Source organism: Taeniopygia guttata, chromosome 7 (genome assembly GCF_048771995.1).
Source record: "Taeniopygia guttata chromosome 7, bTaeGut7.mat, whole genome shotgun sequence".
Classification (NCBI taxonomy): Eukaryota; Metazoa; Chordata; class Aves; order Passeriformes; family Estrildidae; genus Taeniopygia; species Taeniopygia guttata.
In genome coordinates, this window is record NC_133032.1 from 12,070,754 (window position 1) to 12,093,443 (window position 22,690).

General features: G+C 40.2%; 1 protein-coding gene across 2 annotated transcripts in view; it reads right to left on the reverse strand.

Moving 5' to 3' along the window:
- LY75 (lymphocyte antigen 75) overlaps positions 1-4,980 on the reverse strand; it is a 43,028-nt gene extending 38,048 nt beyond the window's left edge. Inside the window, exons 1-5 of one of the 2 annotated variants that reach the window (XM_030278346.4) lie at positions 4,797-4,979; positions 2,306-2,680; positions 1,327-1,500; positions 909-1,073; positions 189-299 (exon numbers count right to left, since the gene is read on the reverse strand). In XM_030278346.4, the coding sequence (XP_030134206.4) occupies positions 189-299; positions 909-1,073; positions 1,327-1,500; positions 2,306-2,680; positions 4,797-4,878 (907 nt within the window). In that variant the 5' untranslated portion in view covers positions 4,879-4,979. Of the gene's footprint in view, positions 1-188; positions 300-908; positions 1,074-1,326; positions 1,501-2,305; positions 2,681-4,796 lie in introns of both variants that reach the window. The other variant, XM_030278345.4, reaches the window with a different exon arrangement.
- Between the last annotated feature and the right edge of the window lie 17,710 nt (positions 4,981-22,690).

Genomic DNA, 22,690 nt, shown 5'->3' on the forward strand with positions numbered 1-22,690 from the left:
ATGCTGTTTAAGTTTTACCTTTTTAGAGATTTATTAACCTAATCAGCTGTAAACATAAAATGATAAAAGAAACTAAATAGAAACGCTGGCTAGGAGGAAAAGATGTCTCTGAAAGTGGAATAAGATGGAAAAAAAGTAATACTATTTACTGTTGAGAATATTGTCAATATCACCAGAAAAAACAGTACCTGGATGCCAGTTGAGAAAATTCAAAGGTTTGTGATCTGACCACTGCCACCCACCAGAAACATCCAATTGATTTAAGCCAATCCAGAAGATCTCAGCAATGTCATCCTTGCCTAGAGATTTTTTTTTTTAAAGAAAACAATTAGTATAAAATGCTCATCCTTCATTGGTCTCCTTTAAATTGAAAAGGCATTCTGAAATGGCATGCATTTCAGTAAAGAAAGATTGCGACTATAATTGGACATGCAAACTTTCTTGAACCGAGGAGAAATTAATCTTAAAAATGAAGCCTTCCCTCCCAGTGTCTTCAGAAGTTTCTCCTTTGGTTTTATAGTCCCAAAGGCACTTGGATAATTTCTCCAGGTCAAGACTGAACATCAGGAAGGACAATTTCATAGTAAGAGAGTAACATGTTGCTAAAACACCAACTACTACTCTGGCCTGTATATAAGATTTTGGGGATATTCCTCACTAACAATATAAACAACATTTAACTGCAATATATAAATAAATATATTATATATATACATATATATAATCATACAGATAAATTTAAATAACTCCCTAAAATGAGATTAGCACCTTAGTTTTGCTACACAAGTGAAAGCCAAAATATTTAAAGTACAATCAATTTTTGACCCAGAGATTTAGGACAGAAACTAAAGTGCTGCCTCTAATTTATACAAACTTCCCAGTATTCATATGTGAATAATTACACCTACCTTGTATGTAATTTAATTCAGATACATTTTGGATGCTAAGCAAATCTCCTCCTTGCCTTTTACATGAAATGTAAGATTCCTTCCAAGAAAGAGCAGACTGTGTATTAAACTGGTAGCAATTTTCAGACCCTGGATTATGTTCCCAGATATCATGACAACCATCCTCTGTTTAAAAGAAGCAGAAAGTACTTGTAACTAAAACTATACAGAAACATTCTGAAAGTTTCAAAAGAAAAAATTTTGAATATAATGCTGAGGGTCTATTGATTTTTATATTGGTCATCACTAATACTTGCAGTTTAAGCCAATGCTGCAACAGAAAAGCTTTTAAACAGTTTAAAAGACACACAGAGATGGAGCTGTACATCAGAGAAGTGACAGAATGCTTTTAGGATGCCTATTTAGAAACCCAACGTGCCTGGCTGTAAGCAGATTCCCCATTTTCCATCGCGAGAATAATCTTCAGAAGTGGCGCACCATTTCCCACCCGTGTGAGTTTCGTCCTGAATGCAGTCATGATGCCACACCTTGTTATACAGAAAAGGGAACTCGCAGGGTTTCCCGTAAGAGTTGCCATCTTTGGTATAAACTTCTGAAGGGAAAAAAAAAAAAAGAAAAAGAAGTAAATCAAGTAAATACATCCCCCTTGCTTAGACATGAAAAGTACAGCAAATCAGTGTTACTGCCTGTACATTTAGTTAACCTAAATGCATGCAAATGACACTTGTGGTCTTCTTGTTACAGATAATATACAACAATGCCAGAGCTGAAAAAAAATACATTGAGAAATATTTTTCTGTACTTTTTCTTCTGAGAAACAGCAGAAACTTGTCTCCCCTATCCTGGTAAGTTACAGATAGTTAATTATCCTATTGAAATCCAGGTGTTTTGCAGAGTCCTACAGAACAAGGATTCTTAACAATCAACACATCCATTTTCACCACTTCTTCCAGCAAGCATGAGATTTCAGACAAGACTGGCTTCCATGGCAAGTGCACACACTACCATACCAAAGCTCACAGTCCAGAAGGCTGTGAGCTGGCAGCATGCTCTGAATTTGACTGTATAGCCTACCTGTAAAGAAAACATCCTCAAACCCTGCTAACAGAAAATTTCTCATTATGGTGAGGAAGGCAGTGTCAGTTCTGATAGAAGATGGTTGGTATTTCATAATTAAATATGGTGCAGGGGGGAATTAAATCTGCTAAGAAAGCCATTCAGTAACACAACTTCTGCAGTTGCTGTTATTTCTTATTAAGAACCTTTAAAGTTTCTCTCTGCAGCACAACATTCTATTGCCTTACTGATCAATCTTTTCACATAACTAATTTTATTGTCAAAGACATACTCAAAAAGCCCTTAAAAAATAAAAAAAAATCTTCCAAGTGCCAACTTACCATGGTAGGGATACCGACAGATGTCACTGGAGGAATCGTTGCTTTTCCACTGGTCAGTTGCATTTATGCTTGCAGTCACATAGTTATTCTTGATAGTTACTTTGTACTGAGATGCACCAACGATGGAAGCATCAGCACATCGCCACCACAGCATTAATTCTGAGTTACAATCAACCATTTTCAGGCGAGACACTGATTTGGTGAATATATCAAGACCCAGGCATTGCTTGGACCCCAAGTGAAAGAGGCGATTCTGGGATACCCATTTCCATAAAGCTTCACTCGTGTCCCTGCAGTCATCTATGACTATCAGCGAATTTTTAACTTGTATGCACTTGTTCTGTTTGTCATGGCGAATGGTAAAAGCATCATTGCCTGTATAAGAACAAACATATGGCTATGATTTGGTATACTTTTCTCAGGAAGCTTATTTTTAAAATGGTAATCACATTCTGAGAAATGCTTTCAGGTAAGCACCACAACTGCTGCTCATATGTAAAACCACCTCTTTTGTAGAGGCCACATTCAGTGCATTTTCCTGCTCTTTAGTGAGTCTTAACTTCTGTGAAAAAAGAGCTCTTTACAAGTCTTTATAAAATGAGGAGAGACAAAATGAGACTTCTAGGTCCAATTCTAGTGATAAGAATTCTTCCTCTACATTTAACATATACTGATTGCATCAATTTGCCAGCTTACTGTGTAAAGAATCTTGTCTTCATGCCTATCTGCAAACACAAACACACAAAACAGACACCATAAAATATAATTAATAAGTACTTACTAAGTACTTTTTTAATATATGATACACAGCATGTGAGGTTTACATTTTGAACCAGTTTGTGGGTGCAGCTGCCATATTACTAAGTTAACTAGCACTACTTTGAGGAGAAAGTTTTAGAATGAGTATCCCATGAAAGACAGCACACAACAGATTAGGAGTATAATTTTTAAAATTATATAGGGACCCTAGTTTCATTTTCAGTTGTGATGAGTTTCATTTTCAGTTCTGCCATAGTTTGTGACTAAAGAGAAAAATTAAAGTTGATAGAACACAGTATATCATCTAAAAACTACATGAATCACCCTACTAATGAAAGCTAACACGTCTCTCTCAGTAAAAGAACACTTCTTACAAGCTGCAGTAGGTTTAAGCAAACCATGAAAAAAATGCCCTAAAACTATTTCTATGCCACAATAAAGATGGCTCCACAGTGCAGAACTTTCACTAATCAGGCTGAAATGGACCATGGCTGTCTCAGACCCACAAGGCTATTTATTCTGCTGCTTAAATAAGGAATTTGCTGAGCAGTATTTTGTATTTAATAGTAATGCACCATCAATCACATTCCTACTGCGTTTTTCTGTCATGACTTACTAATAGGTTTGGCTGAATGGGAAGGAAAATATTCAGTGATGTTAAAGCAGTGAATTTTACCACTACTTCCCAGTTTACCCATAAATTTTCCACTGTGTAAATGCCAAACAGTATTTAAATAGTGCCTAGCTGATCACGCTATAAAGAAGAAATCTGTAATCACCCACCTACTACAGTAAATTTTTTAAAGTAGCACACCAACTTCAACCAACTGTCCCTTTCATCCTACTAAGACACTTTAACAGCCAAGTCTGCTTTTATGTTATCCTTTAACTCTGTGTTTTTCCAGGCCTATATCTGCTTTTGCTTTTTATTCTTCCCTCATGGCTTTCTTCCTCTTCTTTATTTCTTGCAACAACTTTTTAGCCCCTTCTCACATCTTCTTTCACTTCTTCCTCCACAACCCTCATGCTGATGCCAAGTGGAAAATCACTTTTTAAAAAAATTTCCCTGGGAAAAACTGCTGATGTTTTCTCACCAAATCTGTCTGGCAGCAATTTCTTAATGATTACTCCAGTTCAATGCTCTGGCCATGAAGTTTTAGTGACATCTTCAGCTACCAACCTGAGCCTGTTACTATCACAGGATATAAAAAATATGTGAGGCGCAACTTAGCGAAGAGCTCAGCCTGTTTCCCGGGAGCTCAGACTAGGCTAGCGGCCGTGGCTCACAAGAATTTGCTCAACGTGAAACTTTTCCACCTGCTTCCCGTCGGGTACGGCCAGCCCCCTTCTCCGTCTGGCTGCCGGGAGCTGCCCGGGCCCGGCGATCCCCGCCGCCGAGCTGTCAGGCCAGCGGCCGCGGCCCGGCCCCGGCTCCGCGGGCACCGGGAACGTGGCAGCGCGGCCGGCGGCGGCTTTCGCGACGCCCCAGGCCATGCGCACGGTCCGAGAGGGAGGTCCGGGGCTTTTTCCTGCCTTCTTCGCTTCTCCTTCTAAGTTTCCCAGGTTGTTTCCACGCAGTTGGACTTTGCCACCGAGCGCAGCGCCCGAAGGACCGCCGGGGCGGAAGGCCCGTCACACCGCCCCTGACCCGCCCAGCCGCCCGTCGGGGCGCTCAAGGACCCTCCGCGCCCGCAGCGCTCCCGCGCCCCGCCTCCCCCTCCGCCCGGCTTACCGGCGGGGTCGCGGCGGGCCCCGCAGCACACCAGGAGCCAGGCGAGGGCGAAGCCGCGCACGCAGCGCCCGGAGCTCGCCATGGTCCCCGCGGCGAGCGGGCTGCGCGGAGCGGCCGTGCTGCCGGGCTCGCCTGCCCCGCGCCGCCCCGTTGGCCGCCCGTTGGCCGCCCCGCGCGCGTCACTTGTTGCCAGGAGGAAAGCGGCCCCCGAGGTTGGGGCGAGGCGGGGCGAGGCGGGCCCGGCCCGGCCGGAGCGCGGCTGGGGAGCCGCGAGCGGGAGCGTGAGGGTGAAGGTGAAGGGGAAAGGCGGGGAGGAAGAGAAAAAAAAGGAAAAGTAAACGGGAAAAATGAAAGGAATTTAAAAAAAAAATGTGGAAAACCCGAAGAAACACTGGAAAAGTAGATCGAATTGTCGCACGGTCAGAAAAGTTAAAACTTAAAAAAAAAAAAAAACCACCAAAAAAACTTAGAAGCTCACTTGGGGAAAAAAGGGGACGCCTAACTGCTAAACTGCTAGAAGTGAAGAAAAGGCAAAAGGTGAATAGACCAATCTAAACTTAACAAACACACGGAAGTAAAATATTCGAAATGGTATAAATAATACACATCACTGCTGCGGTGCTCGATCCCCGCTGGCGGCGGGGCCACGGACCATCCCCGAGGCAGCGGCTGCTAAAAGCGCAACGGTCTGCGCGTCCTCGCTGCGGATGGGCGAGGAGGGGATGGCTCCGCGCAGTGCCAAGGAAGCGTTGCTGAGAAAATTTCGCGGGGGGCAACAGGAAGTTGCAGAAACCAAAAGTAAAAACACGTACATGGCGAGAACCAGCTGGCTTGGAGGAGGAAAACAGAAAAAAGGGAAAACTGATAGAAACGATGTGAATTGAAATCAGGTTTATAGCTACGTGCTGTCGGATTCAATGCTTGCCTGGACAGGCTGTATACCTCAAGCTCCACCTGTTTAAAAAAAAGCTATTTGCGAAGTCACAAGAAAAAAAACTTTTTTTTTTTTTCCTGTGAAAATCCATTTTGATTAGACTTGGAAGAGCCATTGTTCATGGAAAGAAATACTAAAATTAAATAAAGATGGGAAATGCAATGTGCAGTCTGTTTTATATGCTTCCAGTGTGCCCATCATGTAGGAATGCGTACTCCTGGGGACACAGGAGCTGAGGGTGTGCCAGGCTGGGAATTGAATGGAAATGCAGTGAACAAACACAACACCTGCAAGTTAACAAATGTTCTCTTTTGCTGGAAACTGCACATGGCTGCCAAGGCAGGAGCTATTTGAAAAATATGAAGTCAGGTCCCAGAAGAGAGGAGTCTGTAGATGTAGCAAAATTAAATCTGTGTTACCAGAAATAATTCATTTTCAGGAAGAGCAAAGCTTTAAAGTCTCCACACAGAGAATGGGAAGCAGAAATTCCCCACTGTTAAGCCTGATGCAAAAGCTATTGAAAGTAAAGCTATTGAAACTAAAATTAAATATGTGGTGGAATGGTATGTCTCTCTTTAAATAAAACAAGAAGCAGGTGTGAAGCCTGAGTTCCCATCAATCTTTCCAAATGTGTGTTATTACAAAGGTGCTGACTGTCCCAGTTTGGGAATGCTTAGTAGTGAAGTTTCACTTTGAAACTAATAGCATACAGTGCATATTTACTGAACACATACCAGCAATTCGGAAATTACCAGCGTCCTACTTAGCACACATGTATCAGCAAATATGTGTATTAATAGAGGAGAGGTTCCCTAAGGTATCTTAACATATGTAACATATGCTTTCAGATACACACTTCTGATTCCAACTCCTTTTTTGTTCATCTGTTTATAAAATATAATCTTTAATAATATAGACTCAAACCTGGCTCAAAAATTAAAGAATGCCCAAGAATAGGAAAAATTGCAGCTTGCATTGGTGCCTCTTAGTTTCAGTTTTAGGTCCATGTACATGTCCTATACTTCAATTATATTATACATCAATATACAAAATGTACAGTCCTGGTGAGCCCACTACCAACCAAAATTTTCAAAAGAATGTGCAGAAAAAAATGAGGTTTGGTATATGTCAATGATAACCTATGGAACTCTAATATAGTTTTCTCTTATTGAAAAAGTGGATTTGTATTAAAGCTTATCAAAGTTGTAACAATGCCGAAGCCTACTTCTTATAGGATTTATCTTTTATTGCTGAGACTTCTGCATTTAATGTGAGCTGCACAGCAACCATCACTCAGCATAATCAGTGAGCAGTTTCTGTATTGCAAGTCACAAGCATTATATGTGCCCATGAATACTGACAGCTCACTTCAAAGCAGAGCTAATGGCTGAGCAAATTTCAACCATGCCTGTAGAGATAAACAAATACAGAATTTCAGATACAGGAGGGCCCAACCACAGAGCTCATGCACAGCAGCCTTTTGCTTCCAAGAAGACTACTTTGCCTTTCCAAACAAAAAGCCTTTCAAGGTGTCAAAATAATGACTAAGAGCCTTGTATTTCTAGCAGAAGTCTTTGTTGCTTATCAAAGGATATTTTTTTTTGCCTTTATGCCCGTATGTTTTTTACAATAGCAATGCCTGTAGAAAGTGTCAACACCTGTCTCTCCATAAATCTCCACTCCATCTCTGTTCTGCTCACCACATGAAATAGGTACTTTGCATGAGCAACCTTCCTCCTTTTACATTCAACACATTGTAATCCAGTTTTTCTGGCTAAGCTGAGTGCATCCACATGTGCCAGTGAGCACAAAGGGAATGGTGGAAAAGGATTTGCTGCCTACAGCATCTCATGAGAAGAGCAAGAGGTTCTGGAGATGGTAACTTCTGCTTTTCTCTGCTTCCTCCAGCAATGACTTTGAAACTGGGACATCTGACCAGGGAGTTATTTATTACCTTTTTAACCTTGAAACATGGGTGCTTACAATGCCTAAGTCCTTGCAGGAGAAAACAAGAAAACACAAAACAAACAAACAAAAACCCAAACAAAACAAAAAACAAACTAAACCAAACAAACAAACCCCCCCAAAAAACAACACCACCAACAATCAGCCAAACCACACTCAACAGCCACATGAAGGCTTACAAGAGTTACAGGAGCAGTTATTTCCTGATGGAGAGGACTCTCTCCAAGAAAGTGATGGTACCCACAAAGCAGATGAGCAGACAAAGATTTCAGTGCTACCTAGACTCTGCTGCTAAGTTTAATATTAGAACATGGCTCTGGTTTGAGTAAAGTGCTTACTAGTAGTCTAAAATATCAGTCCTGGATGTGTTTAAAGATAGTTTAATGGAGAAGAAAGTTGGACAATTGCAACTTTTACCATAAATGCAGCTAAAAGCCAAAAGATTCTTTTTTGACAGATACACAAGTTTAGTTGGATGGAGTTGACCCCATGCATGGCTATGAAAAAAGTCACTAAAAAGCAAATGATTTGGATAAAGAGAGACTCTATCCAGAGAGGTCTTTAAGCTGTAGCTTTAATTAAGCTTTGCATTAACTCCATCTGGATGGTCTTTTCTTCATGGACACTTACATTGTTTGCTGCCTTGTTTTTTAAAATGGATATTGAGGACTTTATTTTTAAACATCAAAGAATGTTATGCTTTTAGCAAAAAGGGAACACAAAGGAAGATGGCTTTTCTCCCTTGTTGCTCTTTATTTCCTGTTTGCAGTTGTAGTGGTCTAACCTTTCAGCACATTATGAAACTGTTCTATTGCACAGTAAACTTAAGATGGAATCGTTCTCTCAGCTTAGTTTATGTGTATTTCTTACACATAAGTTTATGTGCATCTCTTCTACAATATCTGTATGTTTCTTTGGCATAAGTTCCAAAGTTTTGAGGCTTTTATTTTGCTTGAAGGGTTTATTATTGCTAGGCACTCTTACATTTGATTCTCTTTGTCACCATTCAAAATAAATACCTAGCATTTTAGAGACTGTTCTGTTTCTTCTGCTGCATGCAGTAGATAACTTTCATAAATAATAAAAGTAATTACAGACCTTTTTTTAATATCAACTTCCTTTTTCACTCAAATGTGACAGTGGCAACTTCTGTAGTGCTGCCTTCTGCTCTGCCCTGATGCATATTCAAGAATTCATATTCAGGCCCACTGAAATACCAGAAACAAGTTTGGGAAATAAGACAAAGAAGGGAGTGTGGACACATCCACATTGCATGTGTGTTGATAGCAAGGAATGTCTTTCTCTTGGTGTTAGTTTGGCTTTGGTGCCTGCTAGGATCTCTGTGTGCTTCTGGAACAATGACAAAATAATATAAGCAGTACTTTAGCATTAAGAAAACTGCTTGAAGTTGTAAAGTGGTAAATGATACTCTTCTGTAGCACTTTAAAAAAGGGTCTCTGAGATCTGTAATGTGCATTTTCAACAGAAAGTGTGCCTTGGTTTAGTGGGTCTACTGGCAGAGTTTATATGCTCAATCTCCTCAATCTCCTTATCACTGTGTCAGTGTGGGGTCATTACTCAAATTAGGATTGCAGGAACTGGCAAATAAGATGGTATTTTGTACCACATTATATTTGTTGCAGAAAACATGATTTGAAGGAAAGATTTAAAAGAAAATCAGTTATCATTTGGAAAATGTTTTTTGAAGCAAATAAGAATTAATTCAGGTAGAAGAGCTTTTAATTTTAAATTTGAAAGGTGTTGGTGTGGTTTTTTTGTTTGGGTTTTTTTTGTTTGTTTTGGGGTTTTTTGGTTTGGTTAGGTTTGGTTTTTTTCCTTAAACATGCAAAGCAGAACAATTGCCTGAAAGTGCTGGGAAAGAGCCTGTAGTTTTGGGTCTCACATGTTTTAGAGGCAGAATTCATTCCTGACTAATAGCAATCTCTAAAATGCCCCCACTGCCTTATGTTTGACCAGGAAGGAGCAAACTAGCAACAAGTAGATGAGAGAATGGTTTAAAGGGCAAAATTCCAGATTGATCTGAGCTTGGGAGTACTTCTGAGATAAGAAGGGTCTGTACAGAGACAGTGAACTCACTGAGGGCTTAACTGCTGCTGTGTAAAGGTTGTGATTGATTAAGATATAAACTGGGTAGCAGCAGGAGTGAGGAACACACAGTTCAATATGCCATAAGCAAAAGTATGGAAATTGTACCTTTCTGAGTGCAGGAGAGTCCAGAGAGCAAAAATAAGAATACAAATAAAAATAATAAAAACAAATAAAATAATAAAAAAAAATAGGAAAACAAAAGGCTTTTCAAATGGGAAATGAAGGAGTAAACAAACACCAGAACAACACATACCTCTATAACAATGCTAAACATTTAATGAATAAGTGGAGAGAAATCAAATGTCTGGTCTTAGACAAAGGCAAGACATGCTACACACATTTTAGTACCAGACTATAAAATATACAGAAAAGGTAGGAGTCCCCTCTGCTGGTAATGGGATAATGAAATTTATTAATGAGATTTTGTAAGCAGATCAAGTAAACAAAATAGGAACCCAGCAGGTGGCACAGGATGCCAATGCACCAAAATGTCACCTTTAAGAGTATGTAGTCCTGAGTCTGCCACTTGCCTGCCTGACCAGAAGGACAGAGAGAGCACGCTGAGAATGATCAGATGGGCAAAGAGGGTGGGAAATATAGCCAGCACTGTACTTCATGTGACCGCCATGCTGTCTGGACACTGCAGCATTGTCATGTAACACAGACTACACTGGACTCCATCAATATTGCTTCACAGAGCAGAGGGACAGGGAAGCCACTGAATAGATGCATCCCCTCATTTGGTCCTTATTTTTGTGCAAGATCTTGACCTACATCTTCAGCTCATGGTTTCTGTTCCTGTGTTTACATTTGGAATTCCCAGAGGCTTGACAAAGGCCAAGCATTCACAGCAGTTGCACCCAGTTTCAAAAGGGAGAGAGACAGTAGTGAGAAAGCTTGTGAAGAGGAAATAAAAGGTAGCAGCTAGGAACAGAAAATTCTTACCAGTGGAGCTGAACTCCCTGAAGGGTGCACAGCACAGCATCAGCGTGTGCCACCTACTAAAGTCTTGAGAACTGGCAAAAGGAAGTGGGCACAATAACCTCACCACCAGGTAGATTATTAGAAATCAGAAGTTTAAGTCTTCTCCAGATGCAAAACCACAGAAAGGATCATAAACCAACATGTAAATGAAAAGCACAGTGAAAGAACAATAAAAAACTGTGAGGAGCAACTCACAAAACAAATCCAGAGTAATATTAAATCTTGCCTTAGGTACATCAGGACCGAGAAGCCCACTGGAGTCTGACAAATCAAAGGACAATGCAGGGTTAAAAAAAAAAAAAAAAAAAAAAAAGGAGAGGACAAAATGTTTCCAGAGAAGCTAAATGATCTATTTGGATATGTTCACTGGAATAAGTTGATGATCCCCATACTTGAACCCTTCTTTTTGAAAGTCAGCAGAGACTCTTCTTGAAAGTGTGTTAACTGGGAAAGGCTATAAACCAAACTGGGCAGAGTAACAAATCTGCAGACATATGAGTTTTTTAAGGCAGTGTTGAGCACTGAGAAAGAGCCTACAAATGGACCTACCTTTCTCTTCACCCTTTCCATGTGCCTGTGGTCTGGAGAGTGGCAGTGTGACATCAATGTCTATAAAGAAGATTCCAGAGGGTAAATGAGGTGACATGATGGAAAAAACTAAAGGCTGGCAAGCCTAACATCAGTAGCAGGCAAAGCAGTAGAAACTGCAATACAGGATAAAATTAATGGGCACTTGGATAAACATGATCTTGGGCAGTGCCAATGCATCTTCTCTAAATATATTATGTACCATCTAGGCCTCTAGACAGCTTTTTGATGAGGTCTGCAAGCATGCAGATAAGAGTGACCTGGTTGATATGGTCCACCAGTTATTTCTTTATCTGGATGAAAGCTCCTGCTGGGTGAACAAATCAGCAGGTCCTCCTCACAAGAACTTGCTTTTTGCATTTTTCTATTGATTTAAGGGGCCTTTGTTGTAAGGAAATTATATGTACCTTAGTCATTATTTCTGTGAGACTAAAATAGCTTTTGTTATTACCCACAGCTTACATGAAGCTGGGACTTGAACAAGAACTACCTGTCTGTGACTCAACACTCACACAACTTGAGATAAAGTTGGTGGGTGGACAGTGCATATAAATGAGTTTATAGGACTTCTATCTGTGCTTGACACCATGGGTGAATCAGGGAGAGACTATGAGGGTACTGCTATCAGGCTGTCATCACTGCACAAGTACTGCTGGTGAGCTGGCTTCATGTGTTTGAACAGGCGAGGGAGACTGGGAAAGATGAAGATAGTACAGAGCAGCACAGATCCCTCATGACTCAGATCTGCAGTGCTCTGCCAGACTAACCAGTAATAACTCTCTAGGTAAAACTCCAGAGTAGATTTTAAGCTATAAAGGCTTCAGGATTTGGTCACTTCAGAGATCACCTCTGTGTGTGACATATTTCTATTGTAGAGATCATTAGCTTTGCCCAAGCTGAACCTGCTCCTGGCTTTGAAAAAGCAAAGCCCATTCTCTTTCCTTTCCTGAGGTTGTCAAGGAGTAATGCAGCTCTTTATGGCAGCTTCTGGAAAACATGCTTTACAATGCTGCCTGAGTAACTCTAGTTATATTTTTAAATGTCAAAAAGAGGAAAAAGAAAACTATCGTAACACTCTATATTCAGCAAAATACCTAAACAGTACTATTATCACTCTTTGATTTGTATGTCATAATTCTCAATATAGCCAAATAAATCACAAAATTACAAAATACCAACAAAACCAAAGCAACCAAAAACCAAACAAGAGGTTATAGTAATGAAGTATGGGTAGATTTCTAATTTGTGATCTTTTAAATTGATGCTTACCTAAATAGTCCTGTCACTTTAATGAGTGCATCTACACTTCTTGCTCTTTTTTGGAGGCAATAATATACCCATAGTACTAAACCATCTATTTTTATATATATTCTATTAAGCAGCGGCACTTTATTCTATGAAGTCCTCAAGTTTCTTAAGATTTGTTTTTATTTCAAACTGAAACAGCTTGGCCATAGAGAATAAACTGGTCTGGACCTATCATAGGCAGTATTTAAAAGACCCAGCAGGGACCTGTGGCCCACAAGTCCCATCAGCATGCAAAACTTTGGAAGCCTCAGAAATCTCTATAAAGAGTGAACCTGGAAGAAATATTCAGATGCTGTGAAATAAATTAAAATACATAAGTCAAAGAATCACAGGATCTGAAGAGATCATTTAGTGCACCCTCTTGCTTAGAGCAGAATCAACTAGAGCATTTTTCCCTGGGTTGGTTCCGCTGGCATTTTGAATATCCCCATGGATGAAGACTCCACAATATCTCTGGACATCTCTCTGATAGCCACAATAGCAAAAAAAAAAAAAAAAAAATCACACTTTTTCTTTTGTTAAAAAAAATATTCTATGGACCACTTTGTGTCTATTGCCTCTTGTTCACTGAATGCAATTGAGAAGAATCTCGCTTCATCTGCTTTACTCTCCCTAACTTTAGATCTTTCAATGCATTGATAAGATCTCCCTGAGGCTTCTCTCCTCCAGCTCTCAGCCACTCCTTATATGACAAACACTCCAGTCTCATAATCATCTTTGTGCTGTCTTTGCTGGATTCAGTCCAGCGAAACCATATTTCTCCTATATTGGGAAATCCAGATATGAATATCTAGCACCCCAGATGTGTCTTAATGCCAAGTAAGGGGAAATTATCACCTGCCACACCCTACTGGCAATGCTCCTAATGTTGCCCAGGATACTGTTGGCCAGCTGTGCCACAAGGACACAGCACACAGCTGGCACATGCTGAAGCTGGTGTTCACCAGGGCTCCCAGACACTTTCCTGTAAAGCTACTTCCCAGCCAGCTGGTCCTCAGCCCCTTGTAATGTGTGTGGGGACATTACTCAACAAGTGCAGGACTTGGCATTTCCCTTTGTTAAATTCCATGAGATTCCTCTGAACTGATCCATCCAGCTTGCCAAGATCCCTCTGAATGGCAGCACAACCATCTGGTGTATCAGCCACTCTTCCCAGTCTTCAAGTCAAACTTGCTGAGGGTGCACTTGTTCGCCCTCACTTGAGGGTTCACTGGTATCATCTGAGATCGTTAATGAGGGGTTTCAACAGTATTGGCCCCAGTACTGACCTCAAGAGTGCATCATTAGTGACTGGCCTCCAGCTGGATTTTGCACCACTGATTATAACCTCTTGAGCCTGGCATTGCAGCCTGTTTTCAATCTGCTTCACTATCTGCTTATCTAGTCAGCAGCTGGTTAATGATGATAGAGCCAGTGATGAAAGCCTTTCTGAAGTCAAGATGATTAACATCCTCTGCTCTCTCCTTGTCCACCAAGCTAGTCATTTAATCACAGAAGGCTATCAGGTTGATCAGGCATAATTTTCCCCTTCATATATCCATACTGATGATTTCCAACCATCTCCATGTCCTTAATATATTTTGAAATAGTTTCCAGAATGATTTGCTCCAACACTCTCTGGGTATTGTGAAAAGGCTGACTGGCCTGTAGTTCTCCAAATCCTCCCTTATCTCCTTGAAGCAAGACATGGCATCTACATTGAATTTCTAGTCCTCCTCTAATCATTGTGACCTTTCAAAGATACATGAGACTGGCCTTGCAGTGACATCTGCCAGCTCCCTCAGCACTTGTGAATGCAGCCCACTGGGTCCCACAGACTTGTTTGTGTCCAGTTTGTTTAAATGTTTTGATCTACTCTACTGAGGGTAAGCCTGCATTACTCCAGATACTCCCACTGGTCTCAGGGCCTTGGGATTTTTGAAAACAAATCCTACAGACCAGTGAAGAAGGCATTGAATATCTCTGACTTGTCTGCATCGTGTGTTACCACAACCCCACTCAGCAGCAGGCTCACATTTTCTCTAGTCTCCCTATTTCTGCCAATACACTTGCAGAAATCTGGACAGTGCAGATCTATTTAGTTCCTCACTGTTCTCTAAAACTGTCAATGAACTGGTGCCCTAGGAATGTTCCCAGACAGTAAAAGAGAAAATGCTGTAGTCCCCTTTTTAATCATACACAGCACTTTGAGCATATTTGCTATTAAAAACTCAAACACAATCCCTTTTTCTGAATCTGAATCCGCATTGATCCAGATTAAATCAATAACTACCAAGCTAAAGTAAGTGCTCAGTCTTTCCTTTTGGAGCTGAGGCACTTCATTCAAAGCACTGAAATATTTACTAGAGTACAAAGTGAAATTTATATATCCCTATTCTGTTTCCTCACAAAAAAGTACTGCTACTAGTGAGGCACAGTCTCACTCATGTTCTTATTGGGAACTGTTGAATATTACTTATTGGTATAAAGTCTGGTGGCTGGACTGTGTTCCCTTTACAAACCTAGCCCTTGAATTGACAACCTGAAGTCTTCAGGGAGATAGAGAGCTAAGAGTATATTGATTTTAACTCAGGCACAAATATGGACTGCAATTGAGATCTTCCTTAAAAATAGGATGAACCAAACACTAACTTCAAAAGTTAATCCTTATGGCAAGAATAACGATAATTGTTAAACCTTATACATATCTTTAACCTTTACTCCCTCACACTTTTATAGCCACGAGCCCTGCAAGAGAGGACGTGACAGACATGGCAAGTTAGAAATGAGCAAAAGGGAAGCCAAGAGTCTTGACTTTAAAAGAAAAGGTTAGTGGAGATTCCAAGTCCAAGTATATCTTATTATTCTAACAAAACAAGTTCAAACACAAGTGTTGGACATGAAAACAAAGCATGAGCAAACACAAATAGTGCTAGAGATCACTTTGCCTTCAATTAGTTTATTTTTATAAACAGTACCATGGATTTTGACAGATTGCTAATGCTGGAACATAACACCCTAGGAACACTAATAAAAAAGTACAGGATGATAGTCTCAAATTTTTAACCCAACACATAACTGAAAATAGACTTAACTTAACCATTTCTTTACACTGCCATTTTAGCCCCTTCCTGCTACTGCTATTACCCTGAATTTAGAACTAAAGTTGCTTCAAGTCTAGTTGGGAAAAAAACATTTGAAAATTAAATTTTACCAGCAAACTTCTGACAAAATATGTATCTGTCTGGCCTTGGAAGCAGCCTGGAAACAGTGATGGAATGAAGTACTTCACACTCTTGCTGCAAGGGGGCTTCCCCTTGGTAACAGGGTGTTGGCTTTGCAGCTTGTGTGATACTTGGCAATCTTTCTCAAAAGAACATTGCCAAAGAATAAGTTTTTTTCTCTATTTTATATGTGGAAAATTCAAAGCAAAAAACCAGGTGAGTTGGCCAACATGACACAGTGATAATAAAGCCAGGAAACAAAGCCTGGACTTGCTCCCCAGCTCCTTGCATTGGGCAAATTATTTTTTCTGTACCTGCCAACAAACAGCACAACAGTAAAAGACACATTTTTCCTTTCACTTAGCCCAGGTTTTCTATGAAACAGAGAAATAAAATCTGGTTTATTCATGGATTCAACCTCTCATGTCATTTGGCTACTTACTAGTATTGTACCTACCCAAGCAAATAAACAGCAGAGAATGCCCAAACATCCTGAATATTCCACCTGTTTTTTGCTTGGCTGGAGTCCTGTTCTTACTTTCACACAGGCAGGACGAAAGCAGCAGGACCCACAACTGAAGGCATCTCATACAGCTGACACTCAGTCAGGGCTGGGTCTCTTTTACATTAATTCTTGTGCAAATGTGTGGATTTTCCCTCCACATACATGCACGAGTGGTACCAAAGCAACTCAAGAATTGCAAATAGTCAGAGAATGAACAGATTTAGAAAGTACTTTGCTATCTACCACTTTCTCAACTGGATAGCACTTTACCTAGGCATGTAATACCACCTACAACATTAAAAAGGCAAAAATATCCACAGTTCTGATGTTAAACTAATTGTCAAGAAGTTTAACTTTATAAAGCTTGTCAAGACTAAGGTATTTTTTTAACTGACACCTAACAGCATCCCACTGAACTATGGGGAGGAAAACAAAAATATCAGTTCAGCATCCTATATGACATATTTGTTTTAAACAATAATGCATTCTACTACATCTATTTTGGCACTTACTTGTAACAGCCGATGTCTTCGTGCTGCAGCCAATGTGTCAAGCAGGAAAAGAGCTCCAATGTTAAGCAAATTTTGAAAATTATTCCTAAATTTCTTTTCATCTTTGATCTTTGGTTGTTTTGGTTTTCTACCAGGATTCCACCCCCTGCCCCCCTTATTCTCTTTTTTCTGTTTTCATTTCATTCCACGATTTTAGCTAAGACTGGCACTAGTTAAATACTGACCTGTACTGAATTTTGGTGTAGTGCTCATATCTAACTCTTCTTTTACTCCTAAAACTCCTGAAATAGAGGAAAAAAACCCTCTGTACTTTCTATACAGCCATCTCTGGCCAGGTTTCAGAGGAAGGAATAGAGCATCCAGGTAGAATGACATATAAATATGTCACAGCAGAGTCTACAGTTTGAGAGTATTATAGTTTTTTCCTTACTTTTCAGGATTTATATTTTTACATTTGGGTATCTGAATATTTATAACAGTAGTTTCTGAATAATATTTTGTAAGGCACAATATGAAATTTGACACTTTTTTCTGCTTAACAGTTTTGAAAATCCCCCTTTTCTTGTTGAAAAATGGTCCAGAGGCTGACAACAGCCTTTTCCCCTTCCCCTATGATTTCTATCACAATAAATGTACAACCTCTCCTCACTCCCTATAGTCATTCCTTAATGTTAGATTTACTTTGGTCTCAGTACTGTTGAATTCTATTAGAGAGAGAAAAGAAGTCTAAGACTGAATTATTACCCATCTTTAGAAATCCAGTCATATATCACAATCTGTCTCCTCCCTTCCTCCTAAAAATACAAACCAGTGTAAAGTATATATTTTCCAAAGAGATCTACATTAGGTTTTATATTTTCCCAGAATGTTTGGAATGCACATTTCCAACCCAGTCTCTTCCCTAGAGGGTTAATAATTAGCAAACTGACTTCCCCAGCTGGTTTTGTTCAAAGTGCCGTCATCCTCCTGAATTCAGTCAACATCTATCAGAAACAAAGATGTCAAACAAAACTTACTAGGCTTCAGTATTCTTTTGTGAAGTTTTGGCCTCCAGCCAGAAGATTTTGTTTTTTTCTGTGTAAGCTTTATTTTTCTTTCCCTGACCAGCAGTTACTATGGATCAAAAGAATGTCTGCTTAAAAATACAATCATAAAAACAATAAACACTGGCCCTGACATAGCACTGTTAAGTTTTGTATCTGTACTGGGTATCCTTATATTTGGGAATGTGCTCCAGTGTGAGGTTTTTTGCTTTTTTTAGCATCCTATGAATGTTCCTCTGTCCCCAGAGGGAGACAGAAAACCTCCAAGCTGCATTTGGGCTCTGTTTAAATATCTTTTCCAAAAAGACTGAAGAATGTCCACATGAGAAATATTTTCCTTCATTTTGCTGTTGTTACCTAAATGGATTAAATGTATCAAATTTTATAAAGGAAATTTTAAAATTATACTATTATCCTGGTAGAACTGGGGTCAACCATTCCTGCCCTTTCTCATAGCTTATGGCTTTGCTTTAAGCGTCATGGGCTTTGCAGTCTATCCCACAGCTCTTGAACCAGATTTGGACACAGATCTACTTCAGCAGATCCACATGGAGCTAGGAACAGATATTTGTAAGCCTGCCAAAAGCTGTCCTGTCAGTCAGTCAGATCTCAGTGCTTTGAACCAGGCAGTTGTTGTGCAGGAAGTTGATGTTTCCACTACCATGTTACACAAGAGGAAGAAAGGGGAGTTTGCGACATTGCTGCCTCCTGCATAGCAGGGGGGACTGCTGCTTCTCCCCGCAGGCTGTCCCCACCTGGCTCCAGCTCCAGACCCCCTGAGGTAATGGGACCACTCAAAGGTGCATCATAAAAACATCCTCAAAGTACAGCCTGATAAAGAGATCATGAGACACCCCATCATCTGGGTCTGCAGCTTCAAGGGCTAAAAACAAATAAACAAACAAGCAAAAAATCCAAAAGGAGTGTCAAAGAAATAAAAGCAAAAAAAAGTTTTCATTTTTTGCATATATCCTTCTATTTTTGCACTCCTTATGTAGTGATTCTGGACCTTCACATCCTTTACCCTGGATTTGGATTTTAGGTACCCAGGGCAAGTTGGGTGCCCGTGTCCCATTGGCTGCTGTAGTAGATGAATTTGATTATTCAGCTTCACTAATTTTGAAACAACTTTGTCTATCCAGAGGGAAAACACAAATTTAAGTGAAGGTGTTTCTTATGTCCCAGTTGCATGAAATTTGTGCCCAGAGATCCTGAATTCTGGCTGCTGAATACTCATGTGGGTCAGAAAGCTGGAAGGTGGGTTTGGGCTAGAAGGGATGATGCATCAGCAGTCCCACAAACATATACAAACCAATATTTTTGTGTCAGGCTTACTCATCTTTACCCAGGGTGACCTGAAAGAGCCATCCAGCAGTGGAGTGAATCAAATCCCCAGCAGCTGTAGTGGATTGATTTGTTTATTTCTAAATCACAGTTATTGAATGTAACAGTGCACACTGACCCTACCACTTGCATTGGCTGCTTATTGTCAGCCCAGCTATCCCCACAGTTACCTACCAAGCATTTCCTGCTGTGGTTCAGTCACTTAATTCTCATTCTAGTCTTCCCAAATAGCAGGAATAACTGTTCCCTCTTCTCTTCATATTTTTGCTTTCACCAGTAAATGGCTCTTCCTGTCTGTGCTACATCAGAGCAAGTGGTTGAACAACCTGTGAGAGCAGCTGAGACTCACCCAACTTCACCTTTACATTCTTGCAATCAGACAAAAATGAAGAAAATTACATATAAATAGCAATAATGAAAGACCATATCCTCAGCCCAGACTGGATTCTGGAAGGTTGTGGGGTCGGATGGTCAAGGACAAGATGAAGATAAGCACGCAAGCACATTGGCTTTCTTCCTTCTTGCATAAATTAACTACACCCAGATACCCTGACACGTGGTGTGTGTGTGTGTTCCAGAGGTGCCATGTCAGTGAGACAGGCACTCCAGGAGCCTGCAGGGATAAAGGCTACATCAACTGTGTTCCTGGAGATGGTGAGAGGGGAACTCTGCTATTTCTACAAGTATTTTAAAGGGTAAAGTAGCCACTGTTTCTGTAGGTATTCTAAATATCTGTTCTTTCCAGATAGAAAGCCTCACAGAGCAGTTCTGATGCATTTCCACATTTATCTGAATGTCATGTCTCTTATAGCTATGATGTATCCCATATGTATAATTCCATCTTTAAGATGTGCTTTTGAAACAATAACTAAAGTAATTCAATTTGCCCGTCAACATAATTTTCATCCCACAAGATTAACAGGGCATGATATGCAGCTGCAGAAATTTTACCTTCTTACATTTTCAGAAAGAATTCTTCTGGTGTTCTTGAATATTAAACACCAGAAATATCATGCCTAGGTCATGATAGTTGTCAGATTTCAGGTACATAACAGGTAAGCCTGCTAGCATGAAGAGTAACTTACCAAAAGAAACAAATACAGATGAGGCAGATTTGGATTGGGACCATAGCAAATGAAGCCTTACACGACTTAGAATATTCTTTTAGTTTATATTAAAAGTCTGTGTACTCCAGCTCATTGGCAGTGTTCAATGTTAAGGATTCTACTTGCAAACCTCAATGAACCTGCAAGCATCAAGCTCTGGGATGGTGTCCCAAATCCAGCATCAGTGAAGCAGCACAGCTCAAAGCTGCTGATGAGGTGGAATTTGTCTGTGGGGCTCTGTGGGGACTTTCCAGGGGCTTCTCATTTACAATGCACACAAGGTTTATGGCAGAAGTAAGTGGCAAAGCAGATTTAATCAGGTTATGGCTGGGATCAAAGGCCTGAGATCATGCTTTAGAACAAATGACGTGAATAAATAGCTGCAGAAGAGGAACAGATTTGATGGGATAATTTTCAGTGTTCAGTTAAAAAAAAAGAAATTTTTTTTTGTACAAAATAAACAGAAACTTTTAATTTCTAAAGATGAGCATCTATCTATATGAATCTGAAAAAATACAGGGATGCTGTTGTTCTCCTGTGTTTTCTGAGACACTGACCCAACTATTGCATTCTCCTGGTCCACACGGTGGTGTTGGACACCCTTCAGGCACCCCGTGACAGCCACCACGGCTGCTGGCATCCACCTCTGTAGGTAGCAGGCTGTTAGTTTTGTGCCTTTCTGTGCATGGCTCAGAAAGACAGGCTTCCCTATTTTCTTTTGCTAGCATGCAGAGGAGAGGAACTTTTGGCCCACTCTGCATTTCAAGATTTATTTTGTATCTACACATTTAACTGTTGTGCTCACTAAAAGAAAACACTTTCAAGCATATTTTTTTTCAGAGAATCACAGTAGAAATTTTGTCCTTAGGCTGAGGTTAAGAAAAAGGTAGGATAAGGTTGTAGAAGTACTTTTGCTGTTTCCTAGCTGTGCACTTTTGGAAACAATTGCAGTTGGGAATCACTTTCATGCATAAAGATAATGAATATAGAAAGGGATCAGGAACTCTTATACTTTGGGCAACTTAGAGAATAAATTGGGAGAAGGAGAAAATTAATCTGCTTTCAACAGTGCAGTGGGATGATTATTTATGCAGTCATTTCTGTGTCTTAATTTTTCATTTCCCCTGAAAAGTAGTAAGCAAATGCATGTACTAATACAAAAAGAAATAAAATATTAAAATAAATCCAGAGAGATACATAGCTGAAGCATTTTCAGTGAGTTTCCTTTCCATGAAAGGCATCAGAATCAAAATATACCACAAAGATATGCTTATTTATAAAGGAACCCGACTGGATTTTCACTTTACTCACCACAGAAATGAAAATCCCACACACCAACGTAAGGGCACGCATTTTGCCTTTCTGAGCACTTCGATGCATGCCATTAAAGTGGTTGAGGAGACTGAGACTTGGAAAGCTGTCTAAAGCTGTTCTGTAACATTGTGGCCAGGGCTCAGAACCCTCACTGTTATTTGCTGTCCTGTGACTTGGGAGTTTTGCTGCTTGTTTAACTAAAACTTCTAAAGCATCCAGAGCAGATCCCTGTGATATTTTCTCTTGCACTGCTCGTTTTGTCAGCTCTGTGTGTACCACTACCATCTACTGGGCAAACCCGAGACTGTGTTTCCAAGCACCACGACCCATCTTAAATCATTCCATCTCAGATCAGCGAGGACGCCTGTGGGTTTGTCCCTGATGGTTACTCACACATCTGCATCAGGGCTGCCCCAGATTGTGAGATATCACTGCTGGCCTGCAGGGGTGTAAAACCAACACTCCACCAGTTGCCAAAGGAAATATTATAGTACTATTATAGTTCCAGTAGAAGCCTCTATTTTTTTGTGGATTTGTTTTTCATTGGGTTTTTTGTTGTTGTTGTTGTTTTGTTTGTTTGTTTGTTTTTGGTTTTTTGTGTGGTTTTTTGTTTGGTTTTGGTTTGTTTTGTTTTGTCTTTTTTGTTTTATTTTGAGCTGAGGATTTAGAGCCCAGTTGCTGAATGTGTGCAATTTAGCTTTCAACCAAGCAAATGCCCTGGAGGAAATGCATGCCATGGTTTTCATTACAGTGCATTTATTATTACAAGAGGCTGTGTCTGTTACTACACAGGGAGGGGTAACATGATGAAAGAAAAAAGCAAGGGGTTAAATTAAACAGGAATTTGTGCAATGGTGCTTTAAGAACTAAAGCTGGTCAAGTGTCATCAGAGTATGCAAACCCCTATCTTTTCCCTATGGTCCCTGTGGACTGTACAGCACAAATTTCAAACAGCTCCTTGGTCATGCCCAAACTACAA